General features: G+C 35.5%; 1 protein-coding gene and 1 long non-coding RNA gene across 2 annotated transcripts in view; one reads left to right on the forward strand and one right to left on the reverse strand.

Annotated features, from left to right (window-relative positions):
• DLGAP1 (DLG associated protein 1) overlaps positions 1-25345 on the forward strand; it is a 284261-nt gene that overhangs the window by 245306 nt on the left and 13610 nt on the right. The window contains exons 7-9 of the mRNA XM_026699154.2: positions 14046-14416; positions 17024-17115; positions 24063-24484. Coding sequence (XP_026554939.2) covers positions 14046-14416; positions 17024-17115; positions 24063-24484 — 885 coding nt within the window. The remainder of the gene's footprint in view (positions 1-14045; positions 14417-17023; positions 17116-24062; positions 24485-25345) is intronic.
• LOC148126361 (uncharacterized) lies at positions 5278-11884 on the reverse strand. Its single transcript, XR_015743169.1, has 3 exons — positions 11842-11884; positions 8886-8914; positions 5278-6469 (listed from the first exon to the last, which is right to left on the reverse strand). It is a non-coding gene; the product is annotated as an uncharacterized LOC148126361 (long non-coding RNA).

Below are 25345 nucleotides of genomic sequence, written 5' to 3' on the forward strand. Positions count from 1 at the left end.
TTAACAGCTGAATAACCTAAAGCTAGTTTTAATGCAGAATTAATGTAGTTTCATGGAGCATGGCTTTTGATCAGTCAGAATCGTAGCAGCATTTAAGACTAATTAGCAATTTGGAAAGATGTATTATAATTTTGGTACACTTCTACAGTCTGTTATTGATCATATTTTCCTAATATTAAGCTGCATATTTGCCTGATGCTGAAAATCATCAGTGCTCAGTACAGAAAATCATTTTTACAGCTGCCAAAAGCATTATTGAAACTCTCAATAAATTATAACTGCTTTATTTCACTTCTCATTGACACTTATCAAATAACTCCAATAGCTTAGTAAATCAGGCCGCACCATTTAAGAAGCTATATTGATTCTTTTTAGCAGGATTTGCCCTTTTATATCCATATGATGAGTATTTTAACAGTTTCTTTCCACCAATTTACCTGAATCAAGTTCGCTGCAATCTGTAATTTTTGTAAACTCTGGAACAGCTGTATAATTATAATATTTTTCAAACATTGGAAAATGAATATTTGAAACCTGAAATTTAATTTGCCTCTTAGCAATTTCCTAATACAGAGGCCAGTTTAAGGATGCTTTACAAATTTTGATGGATCATCGAAGACTATTGTCTTAATTTTTTGGTGCTTCTTCCCAAAATTATTGATTTTTGGCATAAGCACTTGCTGTATATTTCCTATAATGGAAACAGATGCAAAGAATGGGTCAGTTTAGCAATTTTCTATATGACTTTGAATACCCAGCTGATTCTCTAACTCCTGTTACTATTAATTTAAATTGGTTTTATCCCTTTTGACCTTACCCCTGTTGGTACATTTCTTTAGTTGCTTGTATTTTCTTTGTCGATGTCTATGTTCTTGTTTACCATCTTGACTTTAACTAACAATGGGCAGTCTACACAGGTCACCCAATTAATTTCCTCTTTATCCAACTTGTTCCAGGGTGTGGTGTGGTAATTTTTTTTTAAGCAAATGCGACCTATCTTGGTTTTCATTACAGCTATACACTAAAACTATTGCATTTAATAACTGTTTTCAATTTATTCATCAATATACAGAATGTTTCCTTGTAGTTAGGGTTAACAATCCCAATTAACAGCATTACCAATTTTAGGGTTGCCCTTCAAATTATTCACAGATATGGACACTTAAAAGAATTATTCAGTAAGTTATTTAAATGAGAGTTTATTTATGATGGTTTACAATTTAGCAAGGGTGTATATTACATTGAGAGATTCTATACTATTTCCTACATTAGGGCAACCAGGATTTCCAGAACTTCATTGCTAAGCAGTGCAATGCAGTGCAACTTATGATCAAATCACTTAATGATGAAGTTTCCTGTCCCAATAAGCTTCATGTGAAGGAGGTCCTAGATTGGGTTGCTTCTATGCAGACTATGTGTGCCAATATCAGGGTACTCCTTGTTTTTGCTAAGAGCTCTGAGAGATGAAATGCCAGAAGCAATGTCTAAAGCAATGTAAAAATATATTTAAAAAAAAGAATCTGACAGAACACAAGCAAGAGACCATATATGAGCATGGGAATAAGGATGGCAAAATGTTACCATTTCTCCACCCTTACTGCATCTATCAATAGCCACCAAATGGCCTTGTTTAGACTAACCAATTGATTGGGCTTGGACCACAGGATCGTCTCCAGGTAACAGTGAGGAATAGTCATGCTATCTGGCAGAGGAAGTTGCTTAGATTGACTGAGAGTTGGACTCTGACTAAGCAATTCCTAAAAGAGTTGCTCAGGGAACAATCTTGAGATGTTATCTGTCCTGTACAAGGACATGGCAGACAAAAATTGTCTGTTAGACCTGCCAACTGTTTGTTAGATCCTGGCCCCTCCTGGGTTGTTAAATAGCCTGCGAGGTAACAATAGGATGGATTCATGAGGCAATTTTGATAGAGAAGGTTGTCTAGCCTTGAGGTAGTTATTCCTGGACCTTTCCCTGTTGGAAATTTATTGGCCGGTTTCCAATCTATGGCAAATGTTGTGGGAAAGGTGGTCGGATGATATCTACAGAAGATCTTGGAGGAAAAGGATTATTTGGATTCATTTCTTCAGGCCAGGATACAGTAAAGAGACAGTATTACTCATACCCACCACCTTTGGCAGAGTTGGGATGGGGTGCGTCCTGCCTAGTGCTCCTTGTTTTCCCATTGGTTTTCAATAGTATTGACCACAGTATCCTCTGGACTGACTGCAGGAGTTAATAATAGGAGGCCAGTGGCCAGTTCCTGTCAGTGCTGACAGAGGAAAAGAAATTGTGTCTGGGTCTGTCACTGTTGAGTGCTTCATGGTTCAACGCCCTTCTTGTTCCTGTTCAAAATCTACATGAAACCATTGGTGAGGTCATCCACCAGTTCGGGTTATGGTATTATCAGTATGTTGTTGATATCCAACTTTATATCTCTAGTCTCAAATGCATAGGTGAAGCTGTTAGCATATTGACCCTTGTCTGGAAGCTATCTGGACAGGGCAAAACAGACTTTGGCTCAATCCTAGAAAGACTGAGTGGTTGTGGCTGTTTGGAACCCTTGAGGTGGGGATGTCATCATCTTTGGTCTTGGATAGGGCTGCACCTCCCCAGTCAAGATTGATTCACAACTCAAAGAGCAGATAACAGCTGTGGCCAGGAGGACCTTTGCACAGATTCACCACGTTTGCTAGTTGTGTCCTTTCCTTAGTTAGAGGAATTTTTCAGTATCAGGTTATATATATTTTAGGGTGTGTGTATTTAATGTGATATTTTTCTTTCTCTAGTTTTATGCTCCCTTTTTAGACAGTTAAATTGAATTGAGGATGAAGGAGTAACAGTCAATTCCTAATAAGCCATTGGCTTAATTTGCTGTCATATAAATGAGAGGTGGCCAGGGTCCTGTAAATTGAGTAGTTCTTTTTAGGAATCTTAATCATTTTATAGGCTGTTGAATGTGCTGTAAGTTTTAGTGACTTTGTCAATCAATGTTTTGTTACTATTAGGAGTGCTTGTGGATTTAAATAAAATGACCTGGTTTCTAGATTGAGTAGAATGGCATCCAGATATCATAGTATTTTCAATGTCTACAAAATAATAAACATAATTGTAATTAAACACTAGAGGGAGACATTGTTCTTTTGAAGACTTTATCAGAAGCACTTTGAACCACAGAATTTATTGAATTTATTTATTCTAGAGTCAAATGCAAATTAAAGATTTTTAATAATCTTTATGGAGAAATCTTGACAACTTTAAATTCTAACAAACATTTTGTAACTGCATTTTAGCATAACAATAAGTCTTATTATGATTCCATCTGAATTTTGTTTGAGTTGAAATATTGAAAGGCTTTGAACTATTTCTTTGACCTTAAACACCATCCCAAGATATGGGTTTTTCAGACAGAACTCTGTCTTTTCCCCTCTGATAGACTGTATGATGATAATGAAGAACAGGACTTAAATATCCAAAATCTTTCTCAAAAAAACAAACTGAGGAAGAAATCTGGATTCACTACAGTGGTGGAATTCAACTGGTTCACACAGCTTCAGCTGAACCGTTGTTAAACTGCTGGCTGACTCCACCCTGACCCTTCCAGAAGTCCCCATGCACCCCATTTTGGCTCCCAGGTAAGTGCAGGGAGGCCCACTAGGCCCAAAAGCAGGCATGGGAGGAGCGGTGCAACCCCCACAGCCTATTTTCGGCCTAGTAAGCCTCCCTGGGGGCTGCAGGGAAGTCTACTAGGCCCAAAATGGGATGTGGGGGTGCAGCACACACCCCCATGGCCCATTTTTGCTCTCAGGGGGGTGCAGGAGGCCGAGTGCTGCCTGTCACACCCCCTGGCCATGGCCACCATGGCCACACCCACCCAGCCAATCATTCGGGTAAAGAACTGGTTGTTAAATTATTTGAGTCCCAGCACTGGTTCACTATTCAGAATAAAATATCCACCCTACCTTTGTAATTTTTTTTCCGCTAGTTGTGAAATCCTGTGAATGTAAGGAGATGTTTGAAGCTATACTTATAGTGTTCCCAAAGAGATCATTTAGACTGAATTATATTTCGCAGATATCCAAAGATTGCTAGTGTTTGGGAATTATGCTGAAAAGATGCAGCTTACTGCCTAAACAATATAGAGAACAGCAGAGGTGGCTATTCCTGGATAAAGAAAATTGCACAAAAATTTGTGGTTGTAATAACTCTATACAAATTGATTCATCAATATCTTTTTAAAATGTAAATATAAAGAACAACCTGGGGATAATTTGTTTAGGGACTGATAATAACTCTGAATAATTTCTCTTTTGTACCATGGCAGTAGTGCAGCATAAAAGGGAGTTAGCCCATAACATATAATTTTATAGAGAATATCCATGCTTAAGGAAGTTATGCTGTGCATATGAATCATATTTGGCTCTATGCTATACCAAGCCTGTACTTGATTTTCCTAAATATGTTTTAAGCTAAAAATAGTTTTACCAAAGGAAGAAACAAATAAGCCTGAAGCGTTGGAATGCATGCATTTATTTTTGAAGTAGCAATGCCTTGACTGACCTCTCTAAGAGACATGAAATATAGCATTTGCGGTTCTTTGAACTGGTACTGTGGCATGATCTGCATGAAGCAGTTTGCCCTTATCTAATTCTTTAATTCTCTAATTTCGTTTGAAAATCCAAAACAGGTCCAGTAGCATTAAGTTTAAAGTGTTACATGTTGAAAAATAACTGGATTTGCCTAGAGATTATTTCTTTTTTAATCATATGTGTTTTCTTGAAAGTCAAAAATATTACAAGTGCTCTAATAAGAAGGGATGATTAGTTGTACATTTCTCGCAAAGAATATTTCAATCTCACCATGGCTTGATATAGATTTTTAAATTTCTTGTCACCAGAAATGTCAAAAATGTGAATTGTTCTTATAATTTAGTAATAAAAGATTTTCTAAATTCTTATAACTTAGAGTTTTTTTTTTTCTTGGAAGGAATGGTATTAAATTGAAGAATTATCTAATAATATTTTCAAAACATAACAATCCAATTTGATTTATTATATTTAATGGATTCATTGATTAAAAGCAACATCAATTTTATCTGCACATGCTTTACTTTCAAGTAAGCATACAGGATTATAGCCGGGCACTACAATCCATTTACCCTTACTTGGGACAGTTCACATGACAAAACAGTAGTTTTTGGTGTGTGTGTGTGTGTGTGTGTGTGTGTGTGTGTGAGAGAGAGAGAGAGAGAGAGAGAGAGAGAAAGGCAGGGGGAGGGAGGAAGGGAGGGAGAGATAATATGCATATTATACTTTTTATTATTTTTTGTAGTATGTATTATTATTATGATTTTATGGTAAGTTTTAATATTTTTAAATAAACAGCTTGTAAATAATTGCTTATCAATTGCATTTGTAAATTATAGTTTTATTGCAAATTGGTTTGTTATATATGCTATAGCTTCCCTTTGAAAACTTTGTGGATTGTAATATGTTGCAGCCTACTGCCCCAAAACTTTATCAAAGAAGTTATAGGATTTAGTGTGAATTTCACCTTCCTCTTCTTTGGTCCCAATCTAATGAGAAATGTATGGTTGCCTGTTGCATTATCCAGGACAGTAAGTTCAGCTCAAGTTCCTGATTGATTTGTGGGTTTTTGAAGCGAACCATAATAACATATTACTAAATACAAGGTAATAATGACCTCCTTTTCTTTGGCAATATTGCTTAAGAATTATAACTCTGAATGTAATCAATTCATTGACTATGTATTTTTCTTAATGTACTGTGCAATTTACAGGCACCAATTGTTTATGTATTTGTTAAAATTTACAGATTAGTTTTCTGAAAAGAAAAATGCCTCTGTAATATACATTTTTGTCTGGATTTGAGATTCCTGCGTTATCGGATCCAGCTCTAACCCCAGCTGCAAATGATCAAAAATCAGTTTCCTTTTCTCATCTCGTAGCTCCTCTATACTCAGCTCAACTGTTTCTCTGGTTACAGCAGTAGGGATTTTAAAACATATAATTTGGAGCTTCTTTGCTAATTCAGCTCCTTTCCAGATGGGAAACCGGAGCAGCATGTCATATTTTCTGATCAGAGAAAATAAATATTTGGGCATAAAGGCTGTGGAATCTCATTTTCTTCATTGATTGAAAAAAAAATTACTCTAGGGGACTGTCCTGTGATCAACAAGCAGAACCGGTAAGGGGAAACAGGCTTAAACTACTATAGAAAGGATATGAGTTCTGGCTGGAATCCCAGGTTTGCTCAGGAGATCTAAGGCTTTTTGCTTAGCTTGTGGAGTACTTGGAAGAGCAGCTGCCCAGTAGCTTGTCAGCATCCCGCTTCCCCTCTCCTCTCTCTTGACGGTGGCCAGCTGGTTCTCTTCCCTTCCCACATCAGCTATTCAGTTCTGTCAACATCTTCCTTCCACCAGGACTTGCTGCTTTGTTCTGCCAAGTGCTCTGCTAATGCAATAGCAACAGTATCAATGATGGCACTTTTTAAACTTCTTGCAGAATTCTTTCTTTGTGTATTGATGCATTGTTACTGTTAACCATATTATTTAAAATGCAGTATGTTTCCTCAAAAAGCTACTTGGATTTTGGAAATCCATGTTTATTTTTAAACCATATATGTTACTAAATCACTATTGACTCTAGTGACAACAAGACAGTAGTCTCCTGTGGGTTTATTGCTTGGGGAGGCAAGGGAATAGCCATCTTGCTCAAACCAGGTTGATGCCCTCAAAAAGATACTTCCTTTTCTAATCACTTTTAGAAATTGCTTGTTAACTGCTTCACAATAGTTAGGAACATTTGGATTCATGCATATGAAAGCATTGGGAGAGTTACCTTCGAACCTTAGGAAAAAAATTATATGTAAGTTTAAAGATTTATTTTTTTGTGTTTTGAATAAACAGCAGGTGTTAGAACTTTTATTTTGGAAAATTACAAAAAGACTAAGGATCCAGAGGGACTGGAAATAAAATTTTGGAATTAATTATAAGTATTTTTTTCCAGAGGAAAATACTTTTATTAAAAGTCTTTTTAAAAAATAATAATAATAGGATGGAATTTTGAAGGTTGGACGCTAGAGGGAACTAGAAGGAACTAAATATTACAATTAAAGGAGAAGAATACTTATATTTGATTTATTATTATAGAATGGAACAAAATATTTAAACATTGAACATATTGAAAAATAGTTTTGAATAATGGATCCAGAAATTAATTTCAAGAGTGTCTGCCTGTATAGATAGACTATATTTAAAATATATAATGGAAAAGGGACACATTTTACCTGACAAATCTGAGAAAGGCAAGAAAGTTGGTTTACTTGATTAAGATTAAAATAGATATGGTTGTTATCTCTGGTAATTGGGACTGAACTTTTTAACAATTTGTTTATCAATAAGAGATGATATATGGCAAGAATACACCTTTGTTGTATTTTAAGAGAAGATGATCGCTTATTAAAATGGCAAACTTCACCAGCACTGCTCATCACCAGCCCAACAAATATCTTGTGTGTGTTTGTGTGTGTATGTGTGTGTGTGTTGTATGCATGTATTGCACATCAAACATTAAAGAAATTGTTAATTTCTGTTTTCCTTACATAGGTTGCTAGTGTGTTCTCTTCCAAACAAAATATGCTTTCCAGTGACTCTCCTGGAGCACAATATATTACAGTACAGGAAAGAACAGAACTCAAGATGGCTAAAAACAGGGTAAAATAAGCAGCTGTTTCCTGTATATCCTCAAGGGACAAATGAGAAAGCTGCAAAGCTATGTCTGAAGCTGTTTCATGCCAAGTGTGGTACATATCCTAAACCCTAAATACATATTAGCAACTTCTGTGATTTTCGTTTATTTCTAAACAAAAATGAAATCCAATGTTCTGTGGGTTTTACAGTACATCAAATATGTGTGAAAACAGAAATACAACTGCAGATTTGAATTAAAAATAAGTTATGAAAATGTAGCTATACTATCTTTTAGCTTATGAAGTGGGTACGGTTACATAAAAGAGATTGTTCTTCAACATTAGTATTAATAACTTCAATGAAGAGGTGGATAGATGCTTATCAAGTTTGCAGATGAGACAAAATTGGATGAATGTCTAAGATATGAAAAATCAAAATGATCTCAATAGATTAGATATATGAACTGAAAGTATCAAAATAATAATGAGTAGTATGAAATGCAACGATATAGGAAACAAAAATCAAGTGCACAGACATTTGATAGGGTGTATTTGGCTTGGTTCAAATAATTGAAGAAAATATCTCAGAACAGTGAAGGATTGTGAATTGAGTATAGGTCAGCAGTGTGACCCACAGTTTGATAAGCAATGAGCATGTTCCTGCCTTTCCTTTAATCTGGCTTTCATTATCTTCCAGTAGTGAAAATAATGACAATAATAAATTTGACTTCTAAGGATCTTACTATTCAGTTTCATCAAATGACCCTAAGGGTAGTGAAGCAAGGAAGAAAATTCCCTATCAACTTTCTAAAGATGATGTAACATATGAGACAATATTATACAGTATATCTCTGTCATAACTTGCTTGCCTTTTAACTTTCCTCCAGCCACTGATAACTATGGATTACTGTTTTCTGAATCTTTTCTGCCCCACCCCTACTAGCATCATTTTTGAAGTACAATTAGATTTACATGATATATATTTATTACATGATATATATTATATTTCAAGCATGGTCACAGCATGCATTTGTGTACAGGAAATAGTGCTTTTGACAGTTGAACATGCTACACACTATGGAAGTCACCCTCACAACTGTTTTCCTGTCGCTGAGGGAAAAGATTATGATTTAACTATATAAATTCAATGATATATATATATATATAACATCCCACCTCTTTATGAAAATAATCCTTATGAAGTTCTGAAAGGAAAAAGACAAAGACTAGATTAGGTAGCAGCTTTTGCTTTACAGGCATTTTGAGTAGGTGGTCAGATTTCAATCTTCACACCTTTTACATTTAAACAAAGAACAATGTGGCAATACAATACCATGTAATATAATACTAGAAAAGCAGTTTAGCCAACTGGCAATTAATTACATGTTTATTACAAGAAGATTTACATTTGCCCAATTATGAATGTGTTTTTAATAATAGTAAATCTATGTTTTCAATGTTGGAAATTGCTAATAACTTAAAAAAAAACCCAGATACAACTAAATTTCACTAAGAGACCAGGTAAAAAAAAAATCCACTTAAAAAAACATGCTTTTTCAGGTCTATAAAAATTTTCACAATTCCATGTGTACTTGTTTCAGAAAATATAAGAATTGACTCGGTTAAAGTTTCCCAATTACTCAGAGAAGTTGCTGCCTTGCAATAGCATATCCCACAGAGAATTGAGCTTTTCAACCAAACACAAGTGCCAGGGGGTAAGAATGGGCTAAAAGAACTATGAATTGGCATTTCAAATTTGCTTGGAATGGAAAGAAAGAATAAAAGAACTTAAACTGGGTCTAAGAAGATGGGTTATTTTTTAAACAGGACATTGTAATTTGATGTTCTATTTTGAAAGACTGAAACTTCTTAGAATACTGTATTTGTTTTAAAGTTGTGTCCCTAAGAGCTTAAAGCAGCAAGTGTGAATGGATTTAATCAAATTCCCTACTATTCTGGTGTGTCAAGAGATGGTCTTCTGACATTCGCAACTACTTGTCTGGTCCCTTCTTCGTTACATGAGAGGTCTCTTACTTATAGCATCCATTGGTATTAGCTCTCTGAAAATCTAACATGTAGTGAGTCTATCTTCGGAGAGCTCTTCACACTTTTTGACATGTGCCAAACTCCTTTGTTATGTCTAGAGATAGGCCTAAGAGAAAAAGCAAATGGAAAGCTCTTCACTTAGCACATTCATTGTTAATACCAACGTTGGCTTGGCAACCTTCATGTAACCTAGGTTCCCCAGCCCTTTGACTGAATCTTTTACTTGCTGAAGCTATAAAGAGTGTTACTTCGTTGGCATTAACTAAGATATTGTACAATAGATTATTGGAAGCATTGATTTATTAGAACGGTCCTGGGTGATCACAAATGAACTGTCAATAGGGATCATTTTTGTGTAGTTGGTATTCAGATTTAGCCAGGAATGGACAACAAGTTATTTCTGGGCATTAAAAATCCTGAATTTGTGTTTAATATATTTCCGTTAAGAACTAAAACTTACTATAATCATCAAAAGAAGATAGCAATTGATATAATGTCTAAATGTTTTTTTTTTCCTTACAAAATATTGATACAACTTGAACTTTATCTTGGTTTCTTCTTTTTTAGTTTGTAAAACAATCTATTGGTAATCTGTTTGATGTATCAAAATACCAAGGCTCTTCTTGCATCACAAAGAAAACAAATAGTTTTTCTAAATCAGAGCCCACTTATAAGACACAGCATGTCATTCTGAACTGCTGTGTATATTGTCATACCTAAGAATGAAGAACAACATGTAATTTCTGAGTAGTTGCCATTCTATTGTTTGCCCACAAACATAAATCTTGCCAGAGCAAAGCAATTATCTGCATAACTATAGATATACTCTGTAAACTGCTAGAGCAGAAATGTCTTTTCCCTCTTCCTGCCTATTAGACATTTGAAGCTCTGCTGCTTCTTTGACCTCTAGGAGACAGCCCCTTCCCTACTGGGACTCCATACTGCATTCCACCACAATATTTGCATATAGGCATAATGAACAACAAACAGTTGTGAGAAAGCATGTTTGCCTTTGAATCAGTTTTGCTCACTCCTGGTGACAGCCTGAAAAAGTCTCTGAAACTGCCTTGACAAGAATTTGGAAGTGGTTTACAATTCCCTTTTCCTCAGCTGAGAGAGAGTGACTGGGCCAAGGTCACCCAGTTGATTTTATGCCAAAGGCAAGACTAGAACTCACAGTCTCCCAGTTTCTAGCTTGATGCCTTAACCACTATACCAGAGTGGTTTTCTATGATAGAATAGAATAGAATTCTTTATTAGCCAAGTGTGATTGGACACACAAGGAATTTGTCTTTGGTGCATGAGCTCTCAGTGTACATAAAGAAAAAATAAAATATGTTCGTCAAGAATCATAAGATAGAACAGTGATAGTCATAGGTTACTAATAAGGAATCAAACCATACTAGGGAACAAATCAAACAATATAAATTGTAAAGATACAAACAACACGGTTATAAATATAAGTTGGAGGAGATAGGTAATAGGAAGGATGAGAAGAATAATAGTAATACAATCTTACTAAATAGTTTGACAGTGTTATGGAAATTAGTTGGTTAGCAGAGTTATCGCATTTGAGGGAGGGAAACTGAGATATAATAATGAGACAGTATATGTTCAAATGTAATAAAATGATTTAATTAAAACATTGTCTTGTTAGGTATTGTTTCTTTTCAACAATCTTCACTTCTTTCTTGCTAAGAACTGACAAACATCTCCATTTACACAGCTGCTGAAATAAACAAATCAACACAGCAATAAACTGCTCTTTTTCTACCAAGTATAAAGTAATTTGCAACCACCTGAGCCCTAAAATGCAAAGCCTTTGAACTGTCAGCCACTAAGCCTTTCCATGTTAGTAACTCTCAGCTGAAACACAAAAAATGTTTTTTTCCCAAATTTGCCTCTTTTTCACTTCTCTTATTCTTTGTATGTGATTTCCACAGGCTTTCTGTAGGAAATCTTTATTTTCTAGTGTGGCCATTGCTAAACAAAAATTTGCAATATTTTAGTATTTCCTATCAGTACCCAGTTCATCAATACAGTCAATCTTACACTGTTTCTCAAATTTGGGTGTATAGACTTCCACCTTTTTAAACACACGCTACTTTCTTTCCCAGTCAGTTTAAACATCAGTCTTCTGTTCAGCCAGAACTCTAGAATTAACAGAGCTGTTTTGTATATTACTCTATTATATACCTGGTAGCCAAACGTTTTATTATGTCATGGAAGGTGGCATAAAGTTTCATTTCCTGAAACCAGGCAAAACTGAGAGTTTTTGATGGAATAATAGGACTATTGTCTTTTTTTTTTCCTGGCTACTCTATGAATATACCTCTTGGCCACCTCCATCATTTTTATTTGTTTAGCATTCCATCATCTTTAGAACATAACTAAACTTTTCAATCTGGTGCCCACCATATCTCCTAGATTTGTGATTCATGGACTGCACAAGGCTGTGCTTCACAGTCCATAACAGCTGTGCAGCATGTGTGTATATTTGTACTTTTAACTTTATTTTCTTTTGTAATTAATGGCTGGCACTCCTTGTTTCAAATTCCTGCTCCATGACTAAGTTATCTAAATACACTACCTCCTAAAGAAATTTCCTCTTGGTCTAAAAAAATTGCCCTTCAGGTAACATAACTGAAATCTTAAAAATCCCCATTTAGTTGTTTTAAGAATTATGGGAAGATTAAGATTGATGTTATGCACAACACAGTGGAACCTACCTGGTTAAGGGAAAATGGCATGCAAACTTTTGCTTTTCCCGTTTCTGCAAGAGAAGGAATAAGGGAAAGTAACTGTATCCCCAGAATGTACAAGTTTTCTAAAAGCAGCTGGTTTATTAGCCACCTCTCTCCATTTAGTTGATCTGCCTGATATTTGTTTGACCATCATTCACCCGAGCCAAAAAGGGAGTGGTTCCTTTTCTCTGAAAATTTCACACATTGCCTTGCAGTTGCCTTGCCCTGCCAATTTCACTTGGCTCCAGAACAACAGCAACAGCAAAAATTATTGCATCTCTTTAAAAAAAAACCCTCCTTTTTAAAAAATGTTGCCGTTTACATAAAATGAAATGCCTTTTAAAGAATCAGCATGTTGCCATGATTCAAGTTGCTAGGATCTGGGAGTGTTTGGAAATAAATCCAAGGCATGTATTCCATTTACTTCTTATAGCTTAGGCACCTGAATACCTCTGGTCAGTGCTGACCTTTAGAAGCTCTCATTGAAGCTTTTGACTTGTTTTGTAGCTCCAGGACAGGAATGGGAAATAATGTGCATCATTTCTAGAACAAAAGCCTGAAGTTTTCCACCCACCTTTCTGCCCCCCGCACTCCACCCACATTATGATTTGCAGTCTGTCTGCTTCTGAACTTTATATGTAACTTCAGGAACTAAAAGATTGTGTTATCTAAAGGATTGCTTCAAACAGCCTTTCTTTTGTAGCTTTCTCTTCCTTTTCCTCTTGACTTAATACATAACATTCATTGAATGTTGTATTAACTGAAGGATTTCTGGCAAACTCAAATATTTACAAGAGTCACTTTTTAGTATTTGTGGGTGGATCTGTATAGAATATTTCATATGAGAAAGTGAATTATTGTTTTGTTCTACAAAAAAACAATGGGAAGACTGATAGAAGATCATATACTAATTATAAAAAGTTCAATATTTTCTTTTAGCATTTGAATTTGAGCATATATGAAAATGGAAATAAAACAAGTTTCTAAAGAGGTTATTGGTCAGTGGAAAACTAAAATGAGTTCTTATCAACTTGTGAGCTTGTACTTTCAGTCACAAATAAGTAAATACATGTCTGAAAATTAAAACAAATTCATATTTGTAATACCTGCCTAATTCAATTTGCATTATCATTTTTGATATATAGCTAACTTAATCCACAGCATGAGATTATGTTATGGACAATAACACAATTTATAATACTAATATATAATATACTGTATTAGATATACCTCACTTTACAATGGCAATTAGAACTGCAATTGCCGTCACTTTTTTCTTCCATTACTAGTAACATTTTATAAATATTATAAACAAATATGTACTAAACCAACAAAGTCTAATTCTCTGTATATTAACCATATTTAAACATTCCAATTTTAAAAAATATTTTAGGAGGTGTCTTTGTGTGTTCCTGAGCTTGGTCACAAATTTTTAGTGACTTTATGGTAGAAACTTTTCCCTTCCAGTATCAACAGATCATTATTATGTGTTTATGGGGGGAAAAAGAATACTAATGACATATGTGCATATGTGTTTGCATTATAGTTTCCTCTTGCATTACCACCTATAAGAAGACCCCACCTCCTGTCCCACCGAGGACCACCACCAAACCTTTCATCTCCATCACAGCCCAGAGCAGCACAGAATCTGCCCAAGATGCTTACATGGATGGACATGGGCCAAGGGGAGATATCAGTCAGTCAGGACTTAGCAATTCTACGGAAAGCTTGGACAGTATGAAAGCACTCACTGCTGCTATTGAAGCAGCTAATGCACAGATTCATGGCCCTGCCAGTCAACATATGGGCAACAATACAGCTACTGTCACCACTACTGCCACAATTGCAACAGTAACTGCAGATGACAGAAAAAGAGATCATTTCAAGAAAAACAGATGTCTCTCCATTGGAATACAGGTATAAACTAAATAAGAGGCTTTATTACAATTCAGTGTCTTATCTGGTGTTGAGAGTCATTTTTCAGTCACTCGGACAGTCCAATCATTAAAATCTTGGCTTTGGATGCTCCCCTGTTTGACTGGTTTAGGTAACTCATATGGCAATTAGAATAACTTCAAGCCCTTCAGTTTTCATTCATTATATGTAAGGATTTACTGAAGCTTCTGGCTGTTTAATATATTCTTATTTGAATGAGCACAGAGAAATCTAAACCTCTGATTCATAACCCTGCAGGAGTGAGGAAATCATGAATGAAATCATTGAAAGGGAATGTTTAAAGCAATGATTTACACTGCACTATCACCAGAGACATGTTTTCTGCCAGTTTAGATGAATTGTCACTGCTTATTCATGCATCACATGTTACTCACTTCAGTGCAGCAGCTTTGTTCTATTTAGCTGTTAAATCAGCAGGGAGGGCCCAAAGATGATCTGTCCTGTTTAAATAAATTATACTCTGAGTTTACTCAAACAGATGAGAAACTAGCTTTCTCCCAAGATGTCCAGCTTCACCATGGGATGAAGTATTTACTTGGGTGATCCTATGTTTCTGCATTTTGAAGTGCCCTTTCCAGTTGAAATACAGGTGCAGAGCAATGCACAAGATCAAATGGAACAACCCTCAATGTTAAAAAAGAAATTATATTGCTGTTACAAAGCGTTCCGGAATCTACAGAGCAGGCAGAACTGTTGCTGGGGCTTTAAACATGGTGAAATGAGCAGCCTAGCAAGCAGTGGTAGTTCATCTTGTTGTTTCTATTGTTGTATTTTATCCACGCTTTGTCTAAGCAACCAAGGATGGCATAAATTAGTTTTTTTCCTCCGATTTGATTCTTGCCACAGTTTCTGATTATGCCCAAGTGAGTTTCTTCCAGCTCCCCTGATTCTAATCTGGCTCCCTAAAAACACCTGTCAAATTATCTCAGTTGCCATTCCCTATACAAATAGATTAGATTTTTATTATACTGGCAGAGCAAGAAATTCAGTAAATAAAACTTAACTAAAGTCCAGGCCAAGAAAGAATATAAATGAGACATAGTTCCTTTATTACACCAGAGCTGCAGTTAGTATTATTTGCCCTACTTAGAATTAAGTCAGACTATTCTTTGTTATCTTACTATTTATCTTCAGAACTTTGCTTTTTAAATAAATTACCAATCACAGCTGGTCAGGCTGTTAACAATTCAAGTAATCTCTTTTATTTTCATTGTGGTAAATATGCTGTTAAGCTGGGATGTACAGAAACTTAGAATTATGAATATTGCTCAAACAACAATCAAGCTACTTAAGGTTATAGTTTATTTATGTGGAAAGGAAAGAGAGGAAGAAAGCAAGCAATATATTATTTACAATCTCAAAATGCTTAATCATATACACAAAACTAGGAAGGAGGGTTACATTAAAGGTAGGAAGTTCTTGGAAAGTACAGTAGAAAAACCCATTATAACTCTTTCTCTGATTCCTTGTGTTGTTAATATATATATTTACTCCTGTTTCTTATTCTTAGATGATGTTATACCAGCAGTGTTTCTCCTCAACTATAGGTTTGTCCAAGGAAATCAACAAATTCTAAAAAATGTAATATTCAATAGATATATTGATGCCATTTGAAAAATGTACATGAGCATAAATGGCATTTGCAAACTATGAAGCTAATTACACATTTATCCTTTAAAAAAGGAATAAGCAGATAAGCAAACTACCCATTATTTTTGAATATATATGCTGTCTTTCTCCAAAAAGCTTAAAGAGGCATAACTAGTAATTTCCTACAGCAAGTCTACAAGGAAATTAAGCTGAGAGGTAGTAGTTGGTTTAAAAAGTAAGCTTTGTGGTCAGATCTGAACTGGTCTCCAACACTCCACTTTTATATGACGTTGATTCTTATTCTTCACATCTTGGATATAGTGGCTTATATACAATAGAGCACTTTCCACTTTCTGTCAATTATAGATTACAGTCAAATCCACCTACTATACAATTGCCATTCTAGAACATTTTCTGGTCTTCAGGTGTGATTGGGTAAAGAACAGGGAACTACAGAGCTGCATCTGAAGAAAAACAACTAAAAAAGTTCTACTCCTGACATTTTTTTTTATTTTTAGGATCTAAATCACTGTATAAGAGATAAACCCCTTTCAGAAAAGTAAATAATAATATACTGTATATTCTCTTTTTTGAAAATGCTTCATTGTCCACAGTTCATATTCTAAATACATTTACGGATTAGTTAAATAAATGCACAGCATGTACATTCAGTTTACATGGAGCTTTATGTATATTCTAATGATAATAGATTATTTTAAGCAACTTGGTGCAAGTTATGAACCATAAATTACACCTCTTTGACAAAATTTAGACAAGATAGCTTTAGTGCAGGAATCAAATTGATTCATTTTCTAAATAATATAATTTGCAATAATTTCATCCTTTGTTATATAGGAACTTTAAACAAAACCACAGTAAAACAGACATAAAGTGGTAAGATACAGCTTTTTAAAAAACACATTTTCAAATAAAGTTACACATTGCCTTTAATTCTATTTTAATTTGGTTGTTCTGCAGGTTGATGGTGGAGATGAATCCTCTAGCTCTGGCGAAACCAGAGTGTGCAGTAAGTTCCAATCCATAGGTGTTCAAGTAGAGGAGGAAAAATGGTAAGCAAATATTAATTTTATATCCTAAGAGTGTTATCAATAACTTGAAGCTACATTGATGATGCTTAAAAAAAACTTTCATGAAATACCAAGAGGTCCAGGTTCTATTTTTGTATTCCATGTAGATAAACTGAAATTCTCTTCAGGTCTCTTTCTTATTTTAAGGCCAATGTTAGTGAATACAATGTATGTGTATGTGCAGTGGTGATTATCAAGGCATATGTCCAACTGCTAACTCTCTGTCTGATTGTCTGATTTAGCCATTCTTTCTAATATTGCTGTAACAGAACTTGAATATGTAGTTTTTAATTGATTTACCTAAAAAAAATCTATGAATTAAATTAAATTATAATAATCTTAAATTATCTGAAAATTTAGTAGCATAGACGAGAAAAAGATTACATTTCTGTGTAATCTTCCTTTTGTGAGGAAACATCATCCAAAATTTGAGCATTTTTTCAGATAAGTAAATATATTAAACTTAAAGCATAACTCACAACAGCAAAATAAATCTTCAACACACTGTAGACATCCACATAGTATAAACCCCTGCCCTTGTTTTGGAGATGACAGAATTTCTTGCAGTTACTGGCCTAATCCTGTAAGGAAGGCAGGAAGGAAACATTCTGGTGTTGCTTACAGAAACTGCCTCTTTGTTAACCCTTATTACATTCTTGGCAGGACTAGACTTTCTATCTCAGAAACATCTCTGGTGGTGGGATTCAATTTTTTTTACTACTAGTTCTGTGGGTGTGGCTTGGTGGGCGTGGCAGGGGAAGGATACTGTAAAATCTGCAGTCAGAGGTGCTATTTCCAGTTCTCTGAACTACTCAAAATTTCCGCTACCGGTTCTCCAGAACTGGTCAGAACCTGATGAATACCACCTCTGGTCTCTGGAGTTTTTTTCCCCTCCTTTGCTGGTACTTTGCTTGGTGGAGTGACCATTCAAAGTTACAATGGCAACTGAAAAAAGTGACCATTTTTCACACTTACGACTGTGGCAGCATCCCCACAATCATGAGAGGCCAGGCGAGGAGATGCGTGCCTCGATGTGAGTGATATTGAGTTGGCCACACCCAGCCAGTAACATGACCACCAAGCCATGTCCACCCAGTCACATGACCACCAAGCCACGCCCACCACTTAAGCCATGCCCACAGAACCAGTGGTTAAAAATTTTGAATCCCACCCCTGAATGAGAGCATTGAATAATTTAAAATAATGTCACTGTCTACCTTGTGTAGGAAAGATATTTCCTATGAGTAATTAAGTAATTAAGGTGTGGATTGCCTTTTAGATAAACTTGAGCATAATGTATGCTCACAGGGAGGGCAAATTTCAGTAATTCCCATCAAGATTGCAGATGCAATCTCGTCCTTGCACACAAGGTTTTCCTTTAAAAGTTACCTACAGTTTTGCCTGCAATTTAAAAATAAACAAAGCAGGCAACTCACATTTTTTCAGCAGCTGTGGTTTTATCAATTGAAAAGTTTTTCATTACCTGCTTCATCTCGCTATCATTCTCTGGGACTTATCCAGTAACCACCGTCTGTTCTAAATGATAATAATGAGGCAGGTTGAAATCATCAGTACTGTTGCTATTTACCATCTGTAACTTCTCAGCTCAGTTACACATGTATTTATTTCAGCTATAAGTCATAGCCAATTGATAAAAAAAAATTGTGATTGAAATTTCAAGATATGATAAACAAGTATGTAATAGAAATAGTCAAAAACGCCTGTAAATTGTCTGGCATTATGCAAAAAAAGAATCTTCTTTGACTAAAAATTTGTAAACAGGGTTTCTAAGGGGGTATAGAAAAAGAGCCTGAAACACAGGTTTGCTGCTACTATTTGGAATAGAATGTTTTGTATTCTATACAATTTAGTCTGTCCATGGTTTCATGATTTTCTACACCTTAGGCCAAGTAACTGTCATAGTAATCAGAGGCTGTAATTATTATACCATATAATATCCTACCTGCGGGGCATGAATGAATGCAAAGGTACAGATGTTCAAAGCGCAACAAAGTGAGGAAATTGTTGGGATTTTACTCTAAGAACAATATAAGAACATTGATAAAACTCATTGCTTGTAAAGCAATATGCCACTGGCAGCAAGGTCTTTAGATCTAGTCCAGATCTTCACAAATGATATAGCTAAGCTAGATCAAGCTGAGCATGCCAGGTTCTTAACAAATAATTTTTAATTGTGAAAATTTAATTTAAACCAGAAGAATTATAGGTAGCAATACATGAATGAGTATAGGCCTCATTGACAAAGCAATGGACAAATAATTCCAGCTTAGTCTTTGCAAGTTAAAATTGAGATTTTAAAATGGAGCTCTACAGTACAGGACTGCATAAAATGATCACTGTGACAGCTGACACACTGTCTGATCTGTAGCATTGTTCAAAACATTTGAATGGGCTGTTTCACAATGCATGGAAAAATGAATAAAGCACTTCTCTTTAAATCATTAAAGCAGCCATGGTTTTTCCAAGTTTGTCAGTGGCTTGGAAAGTTATTCCTGACTGTTGATGTGCGTTTGTGCATGCATATTCACTTCTAATCATTAGTATGTTTGGAGCCATATATAGCCATATCTAATAAACTCAAACATTTGTGAGGCCTCTAAGTCAGTAATGAAGTTTTATTGTACAAAGATTTGTATATGTCATCATCTTTTTGTTCATGAAAATAACAACAATAATCGAGGTCATTGTAGATATTTATGAGGATTCACATTTTGTTAATGTTAGTGAAAGAATTTTTCTGTTCTTTTATCAAATTATATTACATGAATCTCCATTGTAGCTCCATGCTTCAGTGCCAAGAACAGTCCACTCAGCAAGGCTTAGCCACAGTGTTGTATACATAAATACAAAGGCATGCAAAATTGGGTCATTCCTTATTACATGTTCAACACAGCCTATCTTTTGTTATACAAGTTTAACTTCAGAACTGAGGGATACATTCCTTGTTTTAAAATGCAACGCCTGTCTCCAGTACTGCATTTGTCAAACAAATGGCAACTTCAAATCTCAACAAATAAATGCTCTGTCTTACATATTGGCAAAAAAAATCAGAAAATAAAATGCAGGCTGAATAGTCAAGACCTTGTTGATGATCCAAACTCTGTAAAGGACCTTGGAATACTCATCCCTAATGATCTAAGTGCTAGAGCCCATTGTAACTACATAGCCAAAAAGGCACTAAGAGTTGTTAACCTAATCTTACGTAGCTTTTTCTCTGGTAATATTACACTAATAACTAGAGCATACAAAACATTTGCTAGACCAATACTCGAACACAGCTCATCAGTCTGGAACCCACATTACAGTTGAGAAAGTCCAGAAATATTCCACAAGAAGAATTCTCCACTCCTCTACTCGTTGCAGAATACCTTATGCTACCAGATTCGAAATTCTAGACCTAGAAAACCTAGAACTACGCCGCCTTTGGTCCAATCTAAGTATAGTATATAAAATCATACATTGCAATGTCCTACCTGTCAATGAATACTTCAGCTTCAACCACAACACAAGAGCAAACAGTAGATACAAACTCAGGGTTAATCACATCAAACTTGATTGCAGGAAATACGACTTCAGCAACAGAGTGGTCACAGTCTGGAATACTCTACCTGACTCTTGTGGTTTCTTCCCCAAACCCCCAAACCTTTAACCTTAGACTGTCTGCTATTGACCTCACCCCTATCCTAAGAGGTCTGTAGGGGGTGTGCATAAGCGCACCAACATGCCTACCGTCCCTGTCCTATTGTTTCTTTTATTTTTTATGTTTCTTATATGTATCCATGTATTCATAACTATGATTTTACTTATACCTATTATCTTGTAAGCAATTGACAAAAATAAATAAGTAAATAAATCTTCACGGAGGTTCATAGAATTTGTATTTTGTGTTTGACGCAAATTCAAAACACAAAATTCTATTGTATGAATTTATTTGAAGACCGTATATATTATTTGTCCAATGTCGGTTTGAATCCCTACAGCAGAAAACTTAATGTAGATAGCCTAAATTTAGTGACTGTCTCACTTAGTGACCATTGAAGTTACTACTGTAATGAAAAATTAACTTTCAATCCTCCCATGTACAAACTTTGCACGGCAGTAAAAATAAGGAAAGCTGAAGTAAGATTGTAAACACAGTCATGGTTTTATCCTCCAATATATAGTAATAGTATTCAAGAACAATTATACTATAGTCAACTGGTGTCTCTTTTCTAAGAGGCAATGAAATCCACATCATTCCCACAAAAACTCTTGACGGCCTTCAGAATCCTAGAAGGGTTAAAGCTACCCTAATCTCTGTGGCTTTGCTGTTCCAACGAAAGGGGCAACAATGGGGAAGGCTGGCCCCATTGTTCCCAATGACAACAATGCCCAGGGATCTGATTCTGGAGAATCCTTCTCTTCCAATTCTCTTCCAGAATGACAGATTCCATTCTGAAATGACAGAATGCAGATACTCTGCAAATTTTGAATTAGGTAGATTCTGGAGTGTCAAACTGGCAGCCCATGGGCCAGATGCATTACGTGCAGGCCATGCCCACCTCAGCTTCATGAAGGAAAAAAATGTTGTGATATGTCACATGATGGCAATGTGACACGGCGAGTTTGACACCCATCATGTAGAGCTTTAAAGGTGGCAACCAGCACCTTGCATTGCCAGAAGCAACCACTGCAACTCTCACTGTGAAAGTGTCACATGAATAAATCAAGTTCCACGCATGTTTGACCCACTGCATATCAACTTCAATGTAACCATCATTGTCACTGCTTCTGTAGAGTCAGTCTGATGATCCCTCGGGGATTGAAGTTGCATCTCTTTTAACAGATGCAACAAACATAAATATCTCATCACACCGTCATTTTGACATTTTGACCCTCCTATCCCCAGAGAGTATCCCATTTCTCACAGTGGTTGCCAATAAGAGGAAGATACAAAGTCATAGAGATGGGCTTTAACAAGAAACTAACTTAGTTCCAAACCCCATGGAGTTATAAAGTGCATATTGCAAATTTGTAATTTGAGATCCATCAAAAGGAATACATGTTGTATTTTCATGCAGCATGTTTTTCTCACTGTTCCATGTGAAAGTTGTGCATCAGCTGCTCCCAATAGTTGTGCAGTATTTGTATTAGAACTAGTCATTTTAATTTTCCTAAACTTAGAAAGTTATCACATTTATCTAAAAAATGACTGAATTTAAGGTGAAAATACTGCTTATAAATGTTTATACTCAAATTATATTTACTTTCAAGCTGCCTGCATATACCATCTAAAATTACTATTTCCCAATGAAACCAGTCTTAAGATATTGTGACACAAATTGTGTATCTATATTTATATCTATGCATTCCAAAAAAAAAGACATGGACAAGTCAAACCATAATATTATTGACTTTTGATTGAAATTAATTTTATCCCACTTTTAATATCAATTATTCCACTATACACACTTACATTCTCTCCCCCACAAAGCTACCTACCACTTATAGAGAAACTTTTAAAAACTGTCCTGAAAAAGTATTAACCCATATATGCTTATTCTGCTATAAATCCCAATGAGTTTAAGAATGCTTACTCTCTTAATCTCAGGTTAATGTTTCTGAGCTGCTTCTGTGGAAATTGGGAAATTTCTGTGGAAAAGCTGCAGAAAAGCTTCTTTTGGAATTGGGCTGCTTTGTTTTCCCCCATTTGCATAAAAGGAAATGATGACTCCTTTGTGCTGGACTGTAATTGAAAGCAGCACTTACTTTGTAGGAAGTCCCATTAAGTTCATTGATTGTTATTCTCAGATATACATGCTTAGGCTATTAAGCGCTATTAAGACAATGTGCTAAACCTACCCCTCTCTCTTCCCTTCTGCTTGTAAAGAATTAATGTCTGCAATAAAGAGCCTATTAATCTTTTGAGACTCTCATTTATTGAGATCATGACATTTACAGAGTTCTCATGTGCTGTGAAAAGACTCTATGGGAAGAGAAGATCCTCACTGCAGCTACCTTCTAGGCATGGACAACAAAAAGCTAGGCTGGTAGGAGTCACTTGTCCTCTTGAAGCAGTGGCTTGCCTTCCTTTCTGCCACCCTGGTTTCTTCTTCTATTGCTGCAATTATTTTACAGACAATATAAGTTTCTCTCATCCACACATACGCATATAAAATCACAGGTACTTATTTGGGGAAAACCTTGCTCTTTGTATGTGTGTCTGAGTATTACTGATTCAGTTCAATTGTACTGCATGGAAATTTCTAGCTATTTTATAGAAATTCAAGTGAAATCAGTAACAGTAGGTACTACCCTTTGATGATACAGACATAATGAAATGTAAGAGAAAATAAGAAGAGGTAGAAGTGGCAATGTTATGCAGTTTATGTGCCTTGAATGATGAAAGAGGCACAATATTCTAAATATGGTCATGCATAGAAATCTAATAATTGTGCTCAGTGTAGTAGCATTCACCTGTGGAAAGATTCTTGTGATTTTGGTCTATAAGATGTGGGGGTAGCAGTAAGGTGGAGTATCCTGAGAAAATGTTAATACCTGTCCTTTCTCAAGTTTGTCTTTTTACCACTACTACCCCACACACAAAATGAATATCATTAGATATTAAACAAAAATCAAAGTTTCAACGACATCCTAAGGAATTATCACTATGACTCAAACCTAAAATGAATTGCATATAAAATCAAGGATTAATATGAATGTGATAATATTTTCATTCATAATCATGCAAAACTTAAGCCATTATGACCCCTATAAAAAGAAAAATATGTTTATTTCAATTGCTGATGATATAAAATGTCTGGTAGGATTTAAAGGCACCGTATTCGTACAATTGCATCTGTTTGTCTATAAAGTACAGCGGCCTGTGAATGTCAGCATTGCTAAACTTTTTGTTTTGTCTTGTTCAGTTTCCGCAGATTTACCCGATCAAATAGTGTTACAACAGCTGTTCAAGCAGACATGGATTTCCATGAGAACTTTGAAATGTCCTTGGACCCTCAAGAAGATCAGTCATATTCTGGGCCAATGTCGAGACAATATTCCCGAGATATCAGTACTTCCACTGTTAGCATACAGGGCTCAGGAAATCATTATCATGCATGTGCAGTAGATGATGACTTTGACACTGAATTTGATCCTTCCATTTTACCTCCACCGGATCCTTGGATTGATTCTATAACTGAAGATCCAATTGAAGCTGTTCAAAGGTCCGTGTGCCCCAGAGATGGACACTGGTTTCTGAAGCTTCTTCAAGCAGAAAGAGAACGGATGGAAGGTTGGTGCCAACAAATGGAGAGAGAAGAACAAGAAAATCATCTTCCAGAAGAAAGTAAGTAACTCCAGTGCTAACAAGAGAAGTTGCCTTTATTCTGTTAGCTTTTAAATCAAAATCTAAAGATTGGAAAACCAATACCACTTGTAATTTCTCAAAATATATCTCTATTTCGCCAAAAGTCCCACAAACATCACTGTGCATTTCACTAACAAATTGAAGTGATACCAAAGTGACAACTAATGTGTGCTGACCTCATTACAAATGACACCTTTACATTCTTGCATCCTAACATTGACACTAATCTGACATAACATTTATTTGCCTGACATTGTGCATCAACTTACAACCACAATTTAGGCCAAAATTTATGTTTCTAAGCAAGACATTTGTGAGTTTCACCCCGTTTTACAACTTTTCTTGCCACCGTTGTTAAGTAAATCACTGCAGTTGTTAAATTAGTAACAGTTATTAAATGAATCTGTTTTCCCCATCGGTTTTGCTTGTTAGAATGTTGCAAAAAGTGGTCACATAATCCTGGAACACTGCAGCCGTCATAAATATGAGTCAGTTTCCAACTGTCTGAATTTTGATCATGTGGCCATGGAGATGCTGCAAGGGTCAAAAGTGTGAAAAATAGTCATAAGTCACTTTTTAATGATATTGTAACTTTGAATAGTCACTAAATGAACGGTTGTAAGTCAAGTGCTACCTGTACACATTTTGTAATTCCCTTACCTGCCTATGTGCTATTACCTTTTTGCATTCACTTCATTTTACTTCACTAATATTCCCAATATTTGATTATTGGGAAAAAATGTAGCACATGTTAGGAATAGGAACACCTTAAATAGCAATAGCACTTAGACTTACATACCACTTTACAACCCTCTCTAAGCTGTTTACAGAGTCAGCATA

The sequence above is a fragment of the Pseudonaja textilis genome, chromosome 3, assembly GCF_049901715.1.
Source record: "Pseudonaja textilis isolate UNSWEBS1 chromosome 3, rPseTex1.2, whole genome shotgun sequence".
In the NCBI taxonomy this organism is placed as follows: domain Eukaryota; kingdom Metazoa; phylum Chordata; class Lepidosauria; order Squamata; family Elapidae; genus Pseudonaja; species Pseudonaja textilis.